The sequence below is a fragment of the Sparus aurata genome, chromosome 21, assembly GCF_900880675.1.
Source record: "Sparus aurata chromosome 21, fSpaAur1.1, whole genome shotgun sequence".
NCBI classification, from domain to species: domain Eukaryota; kingdom Metazoa; phylum Chordata; class Actinopteri; order Spariformes; family Sparidae; genus Sparus; species Sparus aurata.
The window spans coordinates 34,732,179-34,754,527 of record NC_044207.1 but is presented as its reverse complement, the minus strand read 5'-3'; the positions used below and the strand labels follow the sequence as shown (position 1 = coordinate 34,754,527).

Below are 22,349 nucleotides of genomic sequence, written 5' to 3'. Positions count from 1 at the left end.
ATGTGTGAATAAATTATGTTTTGAATCATGGAGAAAGGTTTTATAGTCACCAGAATGCTTCAGTAATGTTTCCAGTGTCACAGAAGTGAGTAAAAGCATTTGGCACAATTTGGCCATTTGGAGACATTTTGGAGAGGTTCGTGGACGCCAGTGACACCACAAACTAAAACCTCCATAACTCCCATAAGGGTAGGCCTAGAAGTCTAAAATTTCACCCAGGTGTAGTTGACAAGATGAGGAAGGTATGTGCTATATTGCCATATGCCTTACATAAAGCACATCCTAGTTATTGTTATTCAAATATGACCTATTATTTTCGAAGACAAAAAAAATGTTTTAGAGCCATGTTTGAACTGATGTCATTTTGGTTGTGTGTATGGTACATGCTAAATAAACACATTCACAGAAACTAGAGGTTGTCAGCTTTCAAATGGCGTATCATACATCCATCTCGGACTTGTAGTTCTTGTGTTATCAGCTTTTCCATTTGGGTATGCTAAATAGGTGAGGTTACTGAAAATAGGTGGGTGCGAACAGGTTAAAGAAAGGCCTACGGCAAAATCTGAAATGAAGAATAGCTGTTATCATTATTCACAATTTCCATTCATGAGCACAGTATCATGACTGGGGTTCAACAATGGTGTGGACTCAAAAGCATGACTGACACAGAGTTAGGCAAAGTAAAAGTCTTTACTTAGAAACAAGTTTGATACACGGGAGGTCAATCAGCGAAGGCAAACAAATCTGGCAGTGGTAAAGCAGGAACAAGGTCGAGGCAAATGAAGTCTGTGGAGATGAGGGTGGTCGGGGCACGGCTGCAGGAGAGAGAGAGATGGAGAGCGCTCGGGAGAGCAGAGCCAGGTGATTGATTGACAGAGCTGGCACCCAGTTACTCATCATTCACTCCCTTTAAATGCAGCTGGACCTCAGATGGGAGAGGCATGAGAGACGCCCGGACAGAAGGACGAGAGCAGGATGGGAGCAGGAGAGCAGTACAAGACACACGAGCCGCGTTAGATTCCCAAGTCTGCTTGAGTGTGTTTGTGGGCTTAAGTAGCCTAAATAGAAGAGGGTCAAACCCGGTACTGTGTGTGGTCTGTACGAGCAGAACTCACGGTAGCCTGGAAAGGGCTACAGAGTCGTTTTCCGTTTTTCGACTTCAAAATGGAAATCGAAGGGCCGCAAAGTACACGGATCAACATGTGTCCAATATTTGTCTTTTAAAATGTCCTAAAGTGAAATGTGATGAAATGTGCTGAAAGGTGTTAAACAACAAGTGCTGCTGGAAGTGTTTTCATTCAGAGCACATTAGTGTTGTGAGGGACGGATGGACTTTATTCAGCAGCAGGACGTTGGGCTGTAAATATTTGATTATGTTTGATATCATTTTATTGAAATATTCTGAAGTATGTTTGTTGTTTTACTGATTCATCTGGATTATGTTTGAGTTTGTCATTGAATTATTTTCCTCTTTATTTTCTCATTGTGTTTGTGTTTGTCTCCTTTTTCCTCTCTGTGTGAAACAACAATAAACCTGCTGGAATATCTGATGAAAATATAAATACATAGAATATGAAATAAATCCCTCAGTTCAGTGTGTTTGTGACTGTGGCTGAGATGGAGGTGAAACATGTGAACCTGGGCTGTGGTTTACTGCTCTCTTCCTGTCACAAACACTGTTTGACGTCTGTTCATCTGTTGGTTTTTGTTCAGGCTGCTCGCATCATTTCTCACTGTGGGCTTCATATTTATAACAGGAGCAGTAGTAGGTGGCTGAATGAAGGAGTTTAACTTTCTGGATCTCCAACTCACAGGCGTTCTGATTATTAACAGCTGAAAAATCATTTATCTGAGGATGATCGAACCTGTAACCTATGTTACAACTGCTCTTGTCAATACGAAGAATCCTCGTGAATGTTTCTGTGTCTTTCTTCTGGTACCAGTATACATTGCTACTGGTACACTGGTCAGTTCCTCGACAGCTGAAGGAGACGTCTCCATCAACTCTCCTGGTCAATGTTAAATCCTCCTGAATCAGCTGTGCTGCCATGGCAACCAGCGCTGTAGAGAAGCAGACAGATAGATGAAGGTCAGTGTGACAGTGGACTTTGTTGGCTCCTGATTGGCTGGAAACACTCACCTGAACACAGACAGCACAGAGCAGCAGCTGGGAGGAAAAGCATTTTGTGCAGTGGTGTTTCCTCTGGTGAACCTGGGGAGAAGTGGCGCTCTGACGCAGCTGAGGCCAAACCAGGACGAGCTGCCAGATCAGACGAGGGCCACGTGGTTTCAGAGCTCTACAGCAGTTGGATCTAAGTAAATCTGCCGGACCTGACAATCTCGAGCCTTCCGTTTCGAGGTCAGCTGCAGACTTTATAGCAGAACCTCTGTGTCATATTTTTTGATTTAACTCTTACTGAAAATAAAATTCCGAGAATATGAACACTGTCTGCTTATGTTCTTCCCTTGCTGAAAGGTGGTGATCCCTCTGTAGTTAACAACTATAGGCCAATCTCTAAATTGTGTGTTCTCTCCAAAGATTTTGAAAAGTTGGTCATATCAGTCAGGTTTTCATAAACAGCACATTACAATAACTGCCACTGTTAAAGTGGTAAACGACATCATAGAGGCACTAGACAGCCAAAACTATTGTGCAGCTCTTTTTATAGACTTGTCAAAGACATTTGACACAGTCGACCATGCCACCCTGGCAGATAGACTCCACAAGATTGGCTTATCTAACCAGGCAGTAAACTGGTTTTCGAATTATTTATTAGACAGAACACAGTGTGTCCAGGCCGCCAGGTCTTTTTCCTCTTTCCTTTGTAATCATTTGTCTGATGCTGTGTCCCATTTGTATGCTGATGATACAGTTATTTATTGTTCATCTTCCTCAGCTTTAAAATCACTGTTGTTGCAGTCAGTCTTTGACACTGTTCAGTTCCGTCTGACTCGGCTCAAGTTAGTGCTGAATGCAGATAAATCAAAGACCATGCTATTTTCAAATGGCAAGCAGCTTCCATCTCACCTTCCTAGGTTGAAATTGAAATGGTCACATCTTAAATAACATGATAATAATAATCACATAATAAATAAATACTTAGACATTCTAATTGATGAGAACCTGTCCTTTAAACTGCACATCGATAAACTTGTTTATAAGCTGAAATTGAAATTGGGTTTCTTTTTTGAGAAATAAATCATGTTTTTCAATGCAAGTCATAAAACATTTGATCACCACAACTTTCTTACCCTTGTTGGATTATGGAGATCTGCTTTTTATGAACGCTTCTGATCAGTTTTTAAAGAAATTGGACACTGTATACCACTGTGCTGTGCATTTTATTACAGGTTGCAGCTATCATGTACATCACTGTTCCTTATATGCCGTCTGCACATTGTACATCTTTATGTGTCTGTATTCTCTCTCACTGGCTGACTTTTATTTATAAATCTATTCTTGGACTTCTGCCTACATCTTTGTGTTTACACATGTGTAGAAACCTCAGCCGATATGGCCTCAGGACATCATACAGATGCAGTTCCCGAGAGTCAAAACTGAACAGGGCAAAAAAGCTTTTACATTTTCTGACCCGTCTATCTGGAACCATGTGCAGAAGGACTTGAAATTGACACATCTAGTAGCTCTGGGGGAATTCAAGACGAAAATTAAAGACAGAGAAAAGAGCTCAATTGAATCTTGTCATTGCACTGTGTAATCATCAGTCTTGGGCACGTTACTTTAAAAAAGTAATTAATTATAGTTATAAGTTAGTTCTCCCAAAAAGTAACTGAGTTAGTAACTGAATTACTCCACTATAAAAGTAATTTGTTACCAAGAAAAGTAACTATTGCGTTACTTTTATGTCTTCCCCCTTTTGAGCATGGCAGTCATTTTAGCTACTTGGCATCTACATTTGTATTTAGAAAATGTATGTCTGCATGGCGGACCGGCACCTGCTCTTCACGATATTTAGCCAGTGAGTGCTCTGAAGGAGTCTGAGTCAGCTGTTGATAACAGGAGCAAGTTCTCAACAACATACCTGTCTATAATTGCATTCAGTTCAGTCTGTGTCACAAGTTTTTGTGAAGCTGTTAGCGGAGCTCACGTTAGCCACACCTGGCCTGCTGTCATCATTAACAGCGTCAGCAACAGAGTTTTTACCAGTGTTAGTTTTGTAGAAGCGTGTGCTGTTGAGAGATGATTCATTAGATCAGAGTTGCTTACAACGGACGTGGACAAAGGAGATTAAAGTAGTGTCTGTACTTCCATTTGAAAACGTTCACCTCTGCAAGTTTGTGTGTGTGAGGCTGCTGTGTGCGCGTGTGGCTTGTGTGTAAACTGAACATTGCCACTGATTGGCTTAAGAACTCTCACTCAACGTTAGAGAGCCAATCATCATCACTTATGCAGTTGTCTCGCCCCTCCCTCCTCCCTCACCGGAGGAAAAAAAACCAGCTCTGCAGCTCCGGTGGCTGAGAGCCGAGTTGTTGACAACAGCTTCAATGAGCAGCTTCAGTTTGTAACGTGCCACATCTAATAGTCGGTAACGGTAACGGCGTTGTAACGATGGAAATAGTAATTAGTTAGATTACCCGTTACTGGAAAAAAGTAACGCCGTTAGTAACGCCATTTATTCTAATGCCGTTATTCCCAACACTGGTAATCATGTAATCCCACTCTTGTTTTACTGTAGTGTGTGATCGTTTTTTATTCGTGTCTTGTGTGTTTGGTGTAACCGTTCTGCTTTTGTGCTGCCGTCTTGGCGAGGTCACTCTTTGAAATAAGGTTTTAAATCTCAATGAGTTTTTTACCCGGTGAATAAAGGAAGTTGAGTGGGACACTTTATTGGTCCAGTACAGTGCAGTGCATTCTGGGAGGTGTAGGTTTTCTACCTGTTCGAAAAGAGCAGTGAAACACTCCTCAATGTGACCTTTGTGGCCAGGTTTGGTTGTTTATTTGTGTGTTTGTTGTGGGCCCTTGATGACACAAAGTCATTTCAGCCTCTGTTCATATAAAATCTTGATTTGTGTAACTTTAACTGTAACAGTGTTTCATTCATTAAAGTTCTCAGTCATTAACTTTCAAGATGCTGAAGTGTCGGTCTGCAGACACTTTTGTCCTGGTGGTGGTGCTAGAGGAAAGGTCAGGAGGTCACCATGAATGCTAGGGTTCATCCTCTGGGAAGCAGAAACATCCACAGGAAACTGATGGAAATGTGTCCAACAAGATGAGCGTCCTAATGAGCCGCTGCTAGAAGGACAAAGTCCTGAGCTGACATGTGTCCAAGATTTGTCTTTTAAAATGTCCTAAAGTGAAATGATGTGGTGAAATGTGCTGAAAGGTGTTAAACAACAAGTGCTGCTGGAAGTGTTTTCATTCAGAGCACATTAGTGTTGTGAGGGACGGATGGACTTTATTCAGCAGCAGGATGTTGGGCTGTGAATATCTGATTATGTTTGATATCATTTTATTGAAATATTCTGAAGTATGTTTGTTGTTTTACTGATTCATCTGGATTATGTTTGAGTTTGTCATTGAATTATTTTCCTCTTTATTTTCTCATTGTGTTTGTGTTTGTCTCCTTTTTCCTCTCTGTGTGAAACAACAATAAACCTGCTGGAATATCTGATGAAAATATAAATAAATAGAATATGAAATAAATCCCTCAGTTCAGTGTGTTTGTGACTGTGGCTGAGATGGAGGTGAAACATGTGAACCTGGGCTGTGGTTTACTGCTCTCTTCCTGTCACAAACACTGTTTGACGTCTGTTCATCTGTTGGTTTTTGTTCAGGCTGCTCGCATCATTTCTCACTGTGGGGATCTCTCTCCCAACAGGAGCAGTAGTAGGTGGCTGAATGAAGGAGTGTAACTGTCTGGATCTTCAGCTCACAGCTGTTCTGGTTATTAACAGCTGAAAAATCATCTTTCTGAGGATGATTGTACCTCTTACCTATGTTACATCTGCTCTTGTCAATACGAAGAATCCTTGTGAATGTTTCTGTGTCTTTCTTCTGGTACCAGTATACATCGCTGTCATCACACTGGTCAGTTCCTCGACAGCTGAAGGAGACGTCTCCATCAACTCTCCTGGTCAATGTTAAATCGTCCTGATTCAGATGTGCTGCCATGGCAACCAGCGCTGTAGAGAAGCAGACAGATAGATGAAGGTCAGTGTGACAGTGTTTGTTCCAGGTGGACTTTGTTGGCTCCTGATTGGCTGGAAACACTCACCTGAACACAGACAGCACAGAGCAGCAGCTGGGAGGAAAAGCATTTTGTGCAGTGGTGTTTCCTCTGGTGAACCTGGGGAGAAGTGGCGCTCTGACGCAGCTGAGGCCAAACCAGGACGAGCTGCCAGATCAGACGAGGGCCACGTGGTTTCTAACAGGTCCTCAGAGCTCCCATCAGCCCCTGCGGCTCACAGATAAGGCCGCCGCTGCCGATCGACGGCTCGGCTGAAGCTGCCATGTGATAGAAATAGAAACCCACATTCATGTGAGCAGCAACACATTCAGGTTGGTGGTGAATTTAGTAGCACAGACTGTTATCTGTTGTTGAACAGCTGTGATGAAAAGACAAAAGGACAAATCCACAAAACTCCTCCACTGTGATTTGAAGCCTTAAACGTCCCCTTACATTTCTGTCATTTCACTGAATCATTTCATTTCTATGACACATCAAACCTTTTCCACACACAGTGTCACATCTTTATTGTGTCTCCTGTTGTTCAGTCTCTTCATTAAAGCTACAGGATGTTTCACTGAGGGAAAGATTCAAAGCCAAGACTCCATCAAATGGAACATTTCAACATGTCTGCTGCATCATTTTACACACATTTCCCCCAAATCCAGCCTGACATTTGGTATTGTTTTAAACTTTGGGATCTCCAGCAGAACGTCAGGTAAAGTTCAGAGGGTCAGTTTGTAAAGACGAAGCCAGCGGAGGCTTCAGAAGAGTTGAAATCCAGCTGTGCTCCTCATATGTGAAGCAGTGGTTCTGGTTCTGTTCCCTGGAAGGAGCTCAGGGCTCTGCTCTCTACTTCCTCCACGTAGAGGTCAGCCACAATGGGAGACACTGGTGAAGCCACCACAGCTGTGCTTCTGCCTGTAAAAACCCTCCTGGGATGTGAAACAGGTGGTATTCAGGCAGAGGTCGGGTCCAAAAAGTGGTCCCAATAATAAGAGACGATGTGTGGTTTGTAAGTGAGCTTTAAAACGACACATAGAAGTCTTTTCTGATGTGATGAAACTATCAGCAGGACCACATCATTTGTCTCTGTCTGTGAAAAGTGTCCAATAAGAACACAAATCAAAATAGAAACTATAGAAGAGCAATTCAACTCCAACTTACAAGGCAAGCAGTACAAATACACACAGTACCCACCAGCAGAGATGTACTTCAACTAATACTGCAGTACTGTCTCAAGTGAAGTGACACAGTGCTGTGATTAGTTAGACTTCTATAGTTATAGTTAGTATAGTACATGTCAGAGTAATATGACACCATCTACTGTAACAGGCAGCAGCAGAATAATATAGAAATAATATAGTTCATAATATAGTTGCAGTGGAAAAAGTATTTGAAGTATTTTTAGAAGTAGTACCAACAATAATGCCAGTAATACTCCTCATTTACTGCTGTGTGTTTTTTATCCACTAGATGTCACTGTGGGTTTGTCGCCAGTAAAATAAGAGGGCGGAGCGTCATGGTGTCGTCATGGCGACCGTCATCAGCATCACGTGGATGTCCCTGCACTTCCCATGACTGACCACAGGGTGGTGGTGTTTCTCTGTGATGTTTAATGTCAGCACCAGCAGCACACACAGAAATCCAGCATGTGATCAGCTTTAGTTTGAAATGTGTCACACAGTTGTGGTGGAAGAGCTGATTTATTGGTGTGACAGCGATCTAACAGCGTAAAGACACATGTCATGTCAACCATGTGTTGTCTGCTGAGACAGCTGCAACATGTTGTCATTCTTCCAACAGTGTTTCATGGTGAAAATGATCCAAGTGTTCAGAGTTAGAACACACAGAACAGAACAAACATCTATATATACATATTATATACAAGTCAGTAGGTGTGGCTGTGCCACCAGGTTCAGTGCTGAGCCCCTTTGATAATTGTGTCAGTGTGGATGTCAAACTCTACGCTGATGACACTGTTGTTTACACAAATGAACAAACAGCAGAGCGAGCTGCTTTCAAGCTACAACTGCTATGAAATGATCACACAGCAGCTTCATCAGTCGCCTCCAGTTTGGGTGTTGGCTGAATGATGACTGTGTTTATTTTTTTTCAGTCAATAAAAAATCTTATAGCTTCATCAGTGTGAAATGGATTGGTAATTAATGATCACACCTCAACTAAGATTCATATTTATGTAACACATTCAAGACTGAATTACAAAATATATTTACAAAGACAAACATAAGTTATACATCAAGTAAATATGACATTATTTTCACACATTATAACTATCCATCCATGCATCCATCCATTTTCATCCGCTTATCCAGGGCCAGGTCGCGGGGGCAGCTGCCTGAGCAGGGACACCCAGACTTCCCTCTCCCTGGACACTGCCTCCAGCTCTTCCGGGAGGATCCCAAGGTGTTCCCAGGCCAGCTGAGTGGCATAGTCACACCAGCGTGTCCTGGGTTCTCCTCGGGGTCTCCTCCCGGCGGGACATGCCTGGAACACCCCCCGAGGGGGGCGTTCCGGGGGCATCCGAAACAGATGCCCGAGCCACCTCAGCTGGCTCCTTTCGATGTGGAGGAGCAACGGCTCTACTCCGAGCTCCTCGCGGGTGACAGAGCTCTTCACCCTGTCTCTAAGGGAGGAAACTCAAATCGGCCGCTTGTATCCGGGATCTTATTCTTTCGGTCATCACCCGAAGTTCATGGCCATAGGTGAGGGTAGGAACGTAGATTGACTGGTAAATCGAGAGCTTCGCCTTTCGGCTCCGCTCTCTCTTTACCACAACAGACCGATACAACGACCGCATTACTGCGGCTGCTGCACCGATCCGCCTGTTAATCTCACGCTCCATCCTTCACTCACTCGTGAACAAGACCCCAAGATACTTAAACTCCTCCACTTGAGGCAGGAACTCTCCCCCAACCTGGAGGAGCAAGCCACCTTTTTCCGGTCGAGAACCATGGCCTCGGATTTGGAGGTGCTGATTATCATCCCAGCCGCTTCACACTCGGCTGCAAACCTCCCCAGGACATGCTGGAGGTCCTAACTTGAAGGAGCCAACAAGACCACATCATCCGCGAAAAGCAGAGATGAGATCCAGTGGCTCCCGAACCAGATCCCCTCCGGCCCGTGGCTGCGCCTAGAAATTCTGTCCATAAAAATAACGAACAGAACCGGTGACAAAGGGCAGCCCTGCCGGAGTCCAACATGCACTGGGAACAGATCTGACTTACTGCCGGCAATGCGAACCAAGCTCCTGCTCCATTCATACAAGGACCGTACAGCCCTTAACAGAGGGCCTCCGACCGCGTACTCCCGGAGCACCCTCCACAGAATGCCACGAGGGACACGGTCGAATGCCTTCTCCAAGTCCACAAAACACATGTGGACTGGTTGGGCAAACTCCCATGAACCCTCGAGCACCCTGCGGAGGGTATAGAGCAGGTCCAGTGTTCCACGGCCAGGACGAAAATCGCATTGTTTCTCCTGGATCCGAGGTTCGACTATCGGCTGAATTCTCCTCTCCAGTACCCTGGAGTACACTTTCCCAGGGAGGCTGAGGAGTGTGATCCCCCGATAGTTGGAACACACCCTCTGGTCCCCCTTTTTAAATAGGGGGACCACCACCCCGGTCTGCCAGTCCAGAGGCACTGTCCCCGACTGCCACGCAATGCTGCAGAGACGTTTCAACCAAGACAGCCCCACAACATCCAGAGACTTGAGGTACTCAGGGCGGATCTCATCCACCCCCGGTGCTTTGCCACTGAGGAGCTTTCGGACTACCTCAGTGACTTCAGCTTGGGTGATGCATGGGTCAACCTCTGAGTCCCCAGCCTCTGCTTCTTCTATGGAAGGCGTGTCAGTGGGATTGAGGAGATCCTCGAAGTATTCCTTCCACCACCCGACGATGTCCCCAGTTGAGGTCAACAGCTCCCCACCTCCACTGTAAACAGTGTTGGTGGAGGTCTGCTTCCCCCTCCTGAGGCGCCGGATGGTTTGCCAGAATTTCTTCGAGGCCGACAGGTAGTCCTCCTCCATGGCCTCCCCGAACTCTTCTCAGACCCGAGTTTTTGCTTCCGCGACTGCCCGTGCTGCCGCACGCTTGGCCTGCTGGTACCCATCAGCTGCCTCAGGAGTCCCCTGGGCCAGCCAGGCTCGGTAGAACTGCTTCTTCAGCTTTACAGCAACCCTTACTCGCTGCCCACGTGGGCGTTGAAGTCCCCCAGTAGAACGCAGAGTCCCCGGTTGGAGCACTCTCCAGTACCCCTCCCAGGGACTCCAAGAAGGCCGGGTACTCTGCACCGCTGTCCTATCCCTGACCCGAAGGCGCAGGGAAGCGACCCTCTCGTTCACCCGGGAAAACTCCAACACATGGCGGCTGAGCTGAGGGGCTATAAGCAAGCCCACACCAGCTCGCCACCTCTCACCGCGGGCAACTCCAGAGTAGAAGAGAGTCCAGCCTCTCTCACTCCTTGATATTATAACTATTTATATAAAAACAAACAAATCATAAATGATAAATTGTCCTTGTATTGATGTTGTTAAACATGAGTGTACACTACGATCCTCTCCAACATGTCTTGATATGTTGTGTAGTGTTCCTAGTTGGGGTCCGGCTGCAGAAACTGTCAGTGTAAGTATGAGTCAATAGAAAGTCTGATACAATAAATCATTAATGAATAATATCAATAAATTAGAATTGATAACCAGGATGTTCTTTGTTTTCAAGACAAAGTCAGAGTAAAATCTTCGCCTGAACCTCCTGAGCAGTATTTAATATAAAATGGATCCTTGAAGCAGTTTTTTGTCTCGTCTCCACCAGCTGAGCAGGAAAAAACTCTGGGAAGCATTTGAGTGCTGCCAGGGCGAGCCAATCAGGGGCAGCGATGGATTGGTATGTCACAACATGTCCCATGCTTTTTTCTAAGAAAAAATAAAATAACATTTGTTATATTGTTATTTTTTAAATAAAAAAATATTCATGTTATTGGCCAAAATTGTGGTTTGTAAATACAAAAAATGTCCTAAAAAGTAGTTGAATTACTCGATGCAGTACAAAATATGAATGTAGTCTAACTACCAGCAAGTTACAGCAAATTGTAGTTAAGCTATGTAGTTAAACTACTGTTACGCCCCTGATCTAGGGGAATCAGTGACATAACATGATGTGCTGCTCCCCATTCTTCCCACTCCCAAGAAGGCCAGTGTCACAGGAACTTGTAAAGTAAAAGGTAGCTTTTTATATGCTTCAGAGGGAGTGCAGGCCAAAACAACAAACAAAAATCATCTAACTCCCTACCTTCCCTATACAAATCAAAAGTATTAACAAAAAACAAGATTCTTACCTAACTCCTTAAAAGGGGAAAACAGGAGAAAAAAGGGTTAAAGAAAAGGCTTCTCCCTCCTACTAGGCTACACACAATTTACTAAAGGTACAAGGTTACAAAAGACAGGTTGACAATTTACACTATGTTTCACAAAACACAAACTCAAAATCCTTAACAAGCTAGACACTGGTCCCAGTTGGATGTGGGTGAATGGTTGGAGAGCACATCATGTTATGTCACTGATTCCCCTAGATCAGGGGCGTAACATGATTTGGGGGCTCGTCCGGGATCTGAATGTCCATGGGATGAGGTAGATGTGGTTTGGTTTAGTTTGTTTGTGTAAGTGGCCTTTAGTTAAGTGTAGTGGTCATCTCTTTTGTTAAGTTGTTGCTGCATGTTGTGTGTCAGTCTGAGTACCCCGACCAGATAGCTGCTGGGCACTTTCAAGGATTTGCCATGTTTGTTATTTTGTCTTTCTTATTTTTGGTGGTAATCCTGAGTGGGGGTACGCTTCAGTGTTTTGCAGTTGACTAGGTTCCTGGTCTTCGGTGATTCACTGAGTTCAGCGTTTAAAGACGCCTCGAGCTCGGCAAGCCACTGAAGACTAGCTAGGTGAGTTAGCCACCTTTTGTAGGCAGGTCAAGTTGGGGTGTCTCTACAGTTTCCCTTCGTTTTATAATTTGTACAGCAATGTGGTTTTGTGTGAGATGGCTGCTTTTGTGTTGGTCACGTTGTGATGTTTAGCCCTAATTAATACTTGTGTGCAGTAACTTTTTGTGACCTTTTGGTTGTGGTAACTGGACTCCACTTTTGTTGGGTCACTTGTGGTTGCAGCTTAAGAGTAAGCTTGCAACATTTGTGTAGTGGTGACTACAGTGTGATGCCTTTTGTGTGTGGATGTTGCAGTCCACTTTTGGTTTGGTCACGTAGGTGTTACTGTTCTTGGTGTATTAATCAGAGTGATTGGGATGGCGTCACTTGCCAGATCAGTGGATCTTGAGTGGTGGGTATGGCTTCCCAGTTTGTCCGGTCACTTTTTCTCTTTCTGTTGCACTCTCCATTATAGTAACGTGTGGTTGGAGATCAAATGGTGTCCATTTTGGGTGTTGTAGTGGCAGTTCACTTTTGTTGGGTCACTTGTGGTTGCAGCTTAGGGGTAAGCTGGCAACATTTGTGTGTAGTGTTGACTACACAGTGATGCCTTTTGTGTGGAGGCTGTTGCACTCCACTGTTGTGTTGGGCACCTGTTGCTGTTTTTGGTGTGTGTTATCTGTTACCACAGTTGGTGTATTTGCTTTTAGTGTTCTCTCCTCATGGTGGTGGCCAATAATAAGGTTATGGATCCTGTTTTTATGTAGATTTGTTTTAAGGGGGAACAGACGTGATTGATCAACACCCGATTGCATAAAGTTTACGTGTCCCCAACACTGCACACAATACACAAGTGTGGTTTGTAAGTTAGAGGAAAACAGCTGTGAAGCTTCAAAACAGGTTTCATGCCACAACAACATGTCACATTTGGAGCTGTGTGAGTGAAGCACAGACAGCTGCACTGATACAATCTGAAGCTAGAAGCTGACTGACAGGAGATCAGTGGCTCAGTGGGGTTAACCAGGTGAACTGTTGGAAACTGACCACTGATTGAGACGGACACACGACTCTGACGGCTCTGACAGCAGCTCTCTGATCAGCTGGAACCTCATTATGAGACCTGAGGTGAACCAACATGGACGCTCCACTTCAGCTTCACTAAACAACAAGACGACTTGTTTGTCTCTGTGGTTTGTGTTTCTGTCTGAGTGGTTTGTGTTCTGTCGCTCTGATCGATGAGAACAGATGAACCACATGTTCCTGTTAATGTTACAGTCGAGGAGTCGCTGCTGCAAATCCTCTCGTTGTCATTTAAACACTTTGAGGGAGAAAAGTTTGAATTTGTCTGAAATTATATTTTTTACAGGGGAAATTTATGAGGAAGTAAGATTTCAGAAACACAACATTTAAGAATTATTTCTTTTCTTTAGCTGCAAAAACAAAGAGAAAATACAATAATTAATCATGATGTACAGATCATGTATCATAATATACAATGATGACATATTACTACACCTATTATTACATATATCAACAGTTTGATTGAATTGTGTTTTAGTATTTTTTTAATACATGAATCAAGTGAAATATGAGAAAATGAACCTTTACAAATATACAGTATATGTGGACTATTTTAAATTAATCTTTTATTTGTTTGTCTGTTCTTCACAATAAGCTGAAGCGTATTTCACTGGATGTTTCTGTAGTTTATATATAAAGCATGTTTTTATATGTTTGTTGTTGTATTCACTAAGTATTTAAAAACTGTGTCTTTTCTGTGTATAAATAATCTATTATCAGTATTATTTATATGATGGTGAATAAGACAGATGAAGCTGAGACAGTGAGTACTGAGCGCTGTAACTGTTGTAACTGTCATTGTGTTGTTCATGTGAAAAAGTGCAGCTAACGGTGAGGAGGCTGCAGAGCAGAAACCCACACAGCCCGTCTGCTGCAGGAAAGGAAGTGCTGGTTGGCTCTCAACAGTTTTTTATGAGTCCTAATAACCACTGAGAACAGATTCATATCTGCTGCTGTACACACTCATCAACTCCTCTCCCTCTCTGGACTGCTTTGTCTTTTCTCTTGTTGTCTGGAAGCCTTTTTTCCACTGAGCCCTCCACCCACACAAAGTTGAACTGAGCCCAGAGACCAACAGTGACCCCCCACCTGGAGCTCACGTTCATGGACTTTATTTATGGTGATTTCCGCCATCACAGTTTCACTTTACAGTTCACACTTGGTGTTGATGAGAGCCAACAAGTCCTCATAGAAAACTAACAAAAGGCTTCTTTGTCAGCGGCCTCCACAACAACACATGTGAGTGTTTTCTGATGTGACACCTCAGTGGTTCATGTCACTGAGGGTGTGTCTGTTACACTCTCTGGTTGGAGGAGCTCGTTCATGCAAACAGATTCTTGTTCATGTTCAGAAACTCAAAGAGCTTTTTGATCAAATAGTCCAAGAAGTGAGGAGCTCCAGGAGCTCGACTCAGGAACTAAATCAGGAGCTTTAGTCTGTTCCTGTCAGCATTTTCACAGCACAAACAACTGTCAAATAAAGGGTTTAAACACAGACGCTGAGCTGTGATGTCATTATTTACAGTCAGTTATTACTGATGAGTTTTCCTGTTTGTTACAGTCGAGCAAACTGAGAGAGGTCAACCTAACAAACACAGACAGGAAACTGAAAGAAATGAGACTGAAGACTGAAATCAACTCCGCTGTTACTATAGCAACACCATGTGACTGTTTTTATGTGTCTCACTTTAATTATGTTTCCATGTTTTATATATTCATGAATAAATATGATATTTAGATCAAATTTTCAGTTTGAATGAAGAATGGGTTGATTTGTGTTCACCACCTGTTCACAATATTAGAAAATATTTCCTCCACACAGGAAATGACACCACCTTAAATATTTAGTGAGGTTACTCTGCAGAATCATTTATAAATGTTCTGTGTTCATATCATTTTCTGTGTGTTTATTCTGTGTTTTCTATAACTTTGTCATATCTTAACATTATTTAGGCGCAGGCCTCAGATCAGCCCTCTGGGTTTTCTGACTCCTCCTGCACTGTTTATTATTATTTTTGTGTATTTTTTTTAATTGTGCAAAATAAAACAAGAAAACACTGATATGAACCCAGGTGAGATGTTGAAGATTAAATTAAAATCAATAAGATAAAATAATAATAAGATAAAAAATAAGATAAAATGATCCTCTTTATAATAACATCCACATTAAAGATGTTCAATGAAATGATTCACAGTTTGTCTCATCAAGAAAATAAAAGGCACACAAATGTTTCAGGTTATTTTATTAAAACTTGGCTTTGAATTAAAGAATTAAAGTTCTGTTTCTGATTTCTGATAAAAAACCTTATTTGTCAAACAGATTTAGTTAACTGTTCTGAACAGTGAATAAAATTGAGATGAAGCAACAAGCAAAGTTCATCATTTGGATGAAAAACAGGAAGTGAGGCTGACAACATGAACAGAAGTATCAAATATTGTGTCTAGAACCAGCTTCAGAAATAAAACTAGTGATAGGTGTGGTGGAGTTCTCAGTCAGCCTGTTTTCTTCTGATCAGATCATTTGTGGATTTAGAATGAAGTTCTCCTGAGATCACTGACAAACATCAATGTTGAGATCGTTTCATACCAGAGTTGTGTTTCCTCCTGAACTCTGCACTCAGTGAATCTTTTTTCTAGTTGAGGGAAACTGTGAGCGTTCTACATCTGAGCAGAGTGACAATCAAAAGTCAGCGCTCTACCCGGTCGCCTGCATCCGGGCCGGGCTTCTTTGTGCAGAGTGTTGCTGCCTTTCATCAGCCCGGCGCCTGCAGGTTTCTTCTGTTTGTTCATGTTACCCTTCATATCCGAGCCCCTCTGTACACCTTCACCAAGTCCACTTTCATTTCATCAGGGACTTAAGAGGCAGTAAAAGAAGTATGTTTCAGTCTCATTGTCCCCTGTGTAATCATTACACAAGTATTAGTGACCTTTCCCCATAATTATAAACACGACTCAACATGAGTCAGGGTTGTTTTAATGTTTCACTGTTTCTGTGACATATCTGAGGTTTTATTTTGTGTTTTGTGAATATCTTTGTAAACAGAAATAAAGCACTATTCCAGCATCCAGCTCTGGAAATATACTGTTGTGCAAACTATATGTACACCTTTATCCCAATATCCTCACTGGTGTTGAGGAGTGTATATTTGTGGTCTGGGCTGTTTTTAGTCTTTTTCCTGTCTGTACCACCACAACACTTTCCTTCATCTGATCTGTATCGTCAACATTTGTTCTCTCTGTTAGCGGTGGTAGCTCGCGTTGTCTGCGTTGTGTTTTGATGAAGAGGAACAGATCAGGATGTCTTTGGAGGTGATCTCCGTTTATTCAAAAATCTTCAATTCTGCACTTACACAAATGAAATGATACAGAGATATTTCAGCATATTCAGGATTCAGTTTAAGATAATAAACCTGTAATAGCGTGGCAAACGCACAGAAGTGTCAGACAACAACAGCAGAAAGTGGAGAAGCTCACGTGGGAAACATAAAATACAGGACGACCCTCTGAAATGAACGAAGGGGTTCAGGACCAGAGTCTGAGACGCTCCTCATGTTGACTCTGGAGGCCTCACATGTCAGCTTAACTATTAACTCTTAACTATTTACAGAGTTTGTGTGATTATAATACAACAAATTACATAAAATATGTCACTGTTACACGTTACCTGCTGTATTACTGAGCTTGTTATATTGACACAATAATGACGTCATATTCTCATAAAAATGGCTGAAGTGATGCTGCTGCTTTTTTTTGATCTTTTGATTTTGGATCAACAGAACCACTTAATGAGTTTTGCTAACAGGTACTGAGAAGTGGAAGAAGATGAAGTGAGAATGGGCTTCTCACATTCCGGCCTACAGGGACCGGCTCTGGACTTCATCTTCAGTCGGTGGACGGTTTCTTCTTTGTGAGGATCCTCAGCAGAGAGAGTCCACAGCAGTACACCAGACTCTTCACTATCAGCACTGTGTAGAGCACACAGAGCAGCTTCACCCTGTGCAGAGACGGCCCAGAAGGTACTGGTGGAGGTGCTGGTGGAAGAGCTGCTGGAACCTCTGAAACAGAAAAGAGGCCAAAAGAAATGTCAGTCCTCTGCTCCTCTGCTCTCTTTGACAGCGTCTCCACATGAAGCTGAATCACTGCTGAACACAGTCACCAAGCCTTCATTACCTTGTTCTGCTTGGATCTCTTCTTTGCCCCCCTCGTGCTGGACGGAGCAGCGGTATTTATAGGTGTGGAGAGAGTCCCGATGAACCAGCAAGATGGCGGTATTTCGTCCCGACTCTCTGAGCTCCAGCTGCTCTCCCTCAGCAGGGAGCCACTTCTCCTGATCCTCCCTTCGTCTTTTCCAGGAGAAGCGGACCAGAGGAGGAAACATGGCTGAGGCCACACACAGCAGGGAGCTCCTCCCCTCCAGGTGGGCTCTGGATGCTGCTGGGTACACGCTCACCACGGGCTTCACTATCTTCTGATCTGAAGTTTGACAGCAGCAACAAGCAGCACAGACACACATTGACACAGTCAACAGCAGCTTCCAGCAATGCACTGCATTCAGTGTGATCCTGGAAACTACATGGACTCTGATCACTAAACTACTCATCAATACAGCACAAAGTTCAACACATAGACTGGATTCACCTGCTTCTGTTAGTCAGAATATTTAAGGCTTTTACACACCGGGAACGATACCAATAAAAGACACTATCATGAGAAATACTTGCCTGTGACTGTTTCAGACTATCAGCAGGGACGGACTGGCCATTGGGCAATGTGAGCAAATGCCACTGCGGCCGCCTGGTGATGCGGCCGCTCAAATAAATAAATAAATAAATAAATAAAAAGCGGAGCGGCTGCATCAATATGCGGCAGCAAATGAATAAATAGGCTAAATAAATAAATAAATAAATATAGCGGGGTGGCTGCGTCAAAAGGCGGCCGCAAATGAATAAATAAATGAATAAATGGCCAGCGACCCTCATGGTTCTTTCGGGCCGGCTGACAAATCACAGAGCGGTCTCAAGCTCGTTTCTCCCGACTGTTTCGAGCGTCAATAACATTTTTAAGCCAAAGGGAAACTAAATGTCTCTTCACCCAATATACTAATGAGTGGAGGTTCTAATCACTATTTATATGCCACATAAGAGTCTCTATATCACAGTCATGGTTACCTTCTACAGTCACAAACTTTTATATCACTCTGCATTGTTTGAAGCGAAATGTCTTATTCAGATGTTTAAAAACGTGCATAGTTTGAAATAAAACAAATCTACCTGCATTTTTTTATTTGAATAGTTGTTTGCAAAAGTTAAACTGAAGCAATGCCTTCTGGGAATTTCAAGACTGAATCGAGTGGACCTTCTGAGTGTGGTTGTTGGAAGTTGACTGAGTTTAAGCGAGCAAACAAATTAATCAAGGCATCAAGCGACACAAGGAGAGACATCTCAGAGAGCACTGTTGGTTGACGGTGAAAAATGCTGCAAACCGACTGATTTGTTTTTTAAAATCAAGTGCAGCTTCAGCTAGCACTAGCGCTAATACTGCCAGGACAGTGAGGAATATGAGCAAGAGGAGGATGAAGAGGTAGACATGGATGACTGCGTGACGGTAAGACACGTTTGTATTATTATGGATGATTTATTAATGTGTTTTATGTATTGGGGTGTAGTTGTTTATAGCTTGGGAATTTACGTTTACTATCACCGGGGCTATCAAAACTGCCTGTTCTTTACGTGCGCGCACCCCCCTTCTGTGGGCCGCTGGTGGGTGAAAATGCCAGGGCCGTTTTTTGTTCCCAGTCCGTCACTGACTATCAGTGACGTAAATTTGAATACTTTTACCTTTATGTTAAAGTTTCAACACTTTGCCATAAAATACAGACTGATGACGAACACAAACAACCAACAGCTCCTCCATTCTCATCAGCTGTGACATGAATCCGTTTCCTACAACATGATTGGACGATGCCGTCGTTAGCGTCGCGAAAACTCGAAAAATCGATCTCGCTATGAAAAAACGATGGCGCATTTTGTCCGTAGTGCTCGTGACATAACTATCAGTTCAAAATGAATCTCACAAAATAAACTCCTCCAGTGTGTGAAGACCTTAATGTAAACAATCCTCAACAAATTAAATAGTCATTATTCTTAATATAAAGGAAAATAATAAATAAAAAAACAACATCTACCAGATAAAGCGTAACATATTAACTTCTATAATAAATTAATATAAAGGCTTGCTCATATCATAAATCCTGATTTACATATTATTTATAATATGACATTTATAAACGCAAAGTAAAACATGTATTTAGTTCAGAATAATTCATTATAAATTCAACGTATTCTTAATGTTTGTTTTCCAAATATGAAATTGTGAATTTACTTTTTGTGATAATAAATATATTTTGTACTGAAATAAATTGTTTTGTTATGTTTTAACCACAGTATAATTAATCATAATAATAATAATTAGATTATTATTTTGTTTCCTGATTTTTATATTTTCCGTCATACATGCGTTTCATCCAAAATGTATATAAATATATGGTGTGAAAGATTTAAATTAGTAGAATTTTTAATATACATTCCTGTAGTAAATATACTTTGACAATATATGGTGGTAAAACTGTTAAAACCCCTGATTAAATTTCTTTTATATGATGACGAATATTTTCCGTTATAAAATATATTTTTCACAATATTTCCACGTATACAGAAATATATATTACAATTGTAAATATATTGTAGACACTGCTAAACACATTTTGTATTGTACAAATTATCATTTTAAAACACTTTTACAATATGATCAAAATATGTTAAAATCACATCCCACACAAATAAAGAACAGAAACAACCAATAAGACACACTGACTGAGATGATCAAACATGTGCAACATTCATTAATCTGCATGTGAATGTGAATTTTCAAACCAACTGTGGAGGTCTCGACTGAATCTGAGAGACTTTGAAGAATCCTGCTCATCTTTTCAGTTCACTTTGATTAACTGGAGAGTCGAAAGTTGAGTGATGAACATAGCAGGAAAATCCTCCACAATCGTTCATGTAGAATTTAATTTCTTTCAGGAGAGAGAAGAAAACCAGTGTGAAGTCTGAACAGCAGCTCCGACATCACTGCTGAGTTTCTCTCATTACTTTAAGATTAAGTAAACGTGAGCGAGAACACGGACGCATAACAAAAGTGAACAACTTGTCCATTTAAACCAGTAAAGGAAAAATGAATGTTGAGTCTTACCTGTTACATACAGTTTAGTTCCAGAACCAAAGATGAGGTATCTGTTGGAGTCACCGTATCCTTCCACAGTGAAACACACTGAGACAAAAACCTGTCTGCTGCTGAAAGTGTCAGCTGAGCTCAACCTGTCCAAATGATCCACCACCATCACACCTCAGCTGCATCGAGTGTTTGTCTAATGTTCACATATAGTTCACAGTGTATATAGAGATTATATATAGTGTGTGTATATAGAAACATTCATAGATAGATGTGTGTGTTTTCTGTAAATTAAAACTAGGATGAAAAATAATCAAATGACAAAATGCATCACAAGTTTCATCAACTGATTACAACTAAATAAAAATCTGACAGAATGACAAATGGACATAAGGATTAATGTATATTGATCTGCAGATATAGGACATATGTAAGTTACAACACTGGTGCTGGAATGCTTTTACTGTGAAGGGGCTGCAGGAAGTGTAGATGAGCACTGTGAGGGAGGGATGGACTGAGATTCTCGCTGTGTTTAAAGCAGCTCAGTCTGCTGTGTTTTCATGTGTATAACACAGTGTCATCAGTATAGAGGTGTACATTAATGCTGTCACACTGTTTGGGAGGATACATTCATATTAATATTGTTTCAATGTTTGGTTCAGTTCTGAAACTACAGCAACAACAGTTTCTGCTTTGCTGAGTCCACATTTAGTATTCTTTACAAGCTGGGGATGACAGTGAGAGACGTAGAGAACTGATCTGAGGACAGTGGATGTGACTCGTTCTCTCTTTCAACCGGAATTCTGCAGAAAATGATTAAAACTAAAACTCGAGCAGACAACAACAGTGTGTTCAGCCATATTTAGACCAAACTGAGTGTTTGGAACATCATTGAGAAGAGGATTATACTGCATGGAGGCTTTGACAAGATGTTGTGATGTTTTGTTCCACTGTAAAAAATTCACCACTGGAATCTATTTAATTTGTCTGAATCTAAGCTGATCGCAGCCTCGATTCTTCTCAAGGGACAAAACTAAAAACCTGCAGGTTGTTGAGGATCTAAATTGACTGTTGTACAAAAGAAACTAAAGCAGACTGAGCTCTGTCAGGAATCTGCTGAAATCTGACAGACAACATGACCCACACAGAGCTGCTGCAAGGCTTTTACTGTGAAGGGCCAAAGGAAGTGTTTGTGTTCAGCTCAGAGCAGAGAGGTCTGCCCTCAGCCCGACTGTGGCTGAGATGGAGGTGAAACATGTGAACCTGGGCTGTGGTTTACTGCTCTCTTCCTGTCTCAAACATTGTTTGCCATCTGTTCATCTGTTGGTTTTTGTTCAGGCTGCTCGGATCATTTCTCACTGTGGGCTACAGTTTGCCAACAGACGCAGTAGTAGGTGGCTGCATGGACGTGTTTGATACCCGTGATCGTCATCTCGCAGCCGTCCTGCTTCCTTGAGGCTGAGAAATCACCTTGCTGAGGATGATTGTAGCGAGAATTAACTTTCCCATCAGCCAGATCAATACGCAGAATCACTCTGAGCGGTTCTGTTTCTGTCTGCTGGTACCAGTAGACCTGTTTTTTATCACACGGTTCAGCTCCTCCGCAGCTCAAGATGATGTTTTCACCAACTCTCCTAGTCACTGATAACTGGTCCTGAGTCAGCTGTGCTGCCATTGCAACCAGCGCTGTAGAGAAGCAGATAGATAGATGAAGGTCAGTGTGACAGTGTTTGTTCCAGGTGGACTTTGTTGGCTCCTGATTGGCTGGAAACACTCACCTGAACACAGACAGCACAGAGCAGCAGCTGGGAGGAAAAGCATTTTGTGCAGTGGTGTTTCCTCTTGTGAACCTGGGGAAAAGTGGCGCTCTGACGCAGCTGAGGCCAAACCAGGATGAGCTGCCAGATCAGACGAGG

The 22,349-nt window shown here is 42.4% G+C and overlaps 2 protein-coding genes across 2 annotated transcripts in view; both read right to left on the bottom strand.

Annotated features, from left to right (window-relative positions):
• Window positions 1-22,349, bottom strand: part of LOC115573202 (GTPase IMAP family member 9-like) — a 111,960-nt gene that overhangs the window by 36,221 nt on the left and 53,390 nt on the right. The window lies entirely within an intron of this gene.
• On the bottom strand, window positions 16,499-20,687 carry LOC115573215 (immunoglobulin lambda-1 light chain-like). The gene is made up of 3 exons (XM_030403909.1): window positions 20,455-20,687; window positions 17,371-17,673; window positions 16,499-17,255 (listed from the first exon to the last, which is right to left on the bottom strand). The coding sequence occupies exons 1-3, from the start codon at window positions 20,600-20,602 to the stop codon at window positions 17,083-17,085; spliced, it is 624 nt and encodes a 207-aa protein (XP_030259769.1). The 5' UTR covers window positions 20,603-20,687; the 3' UTR covers window positions 16,499-17,082.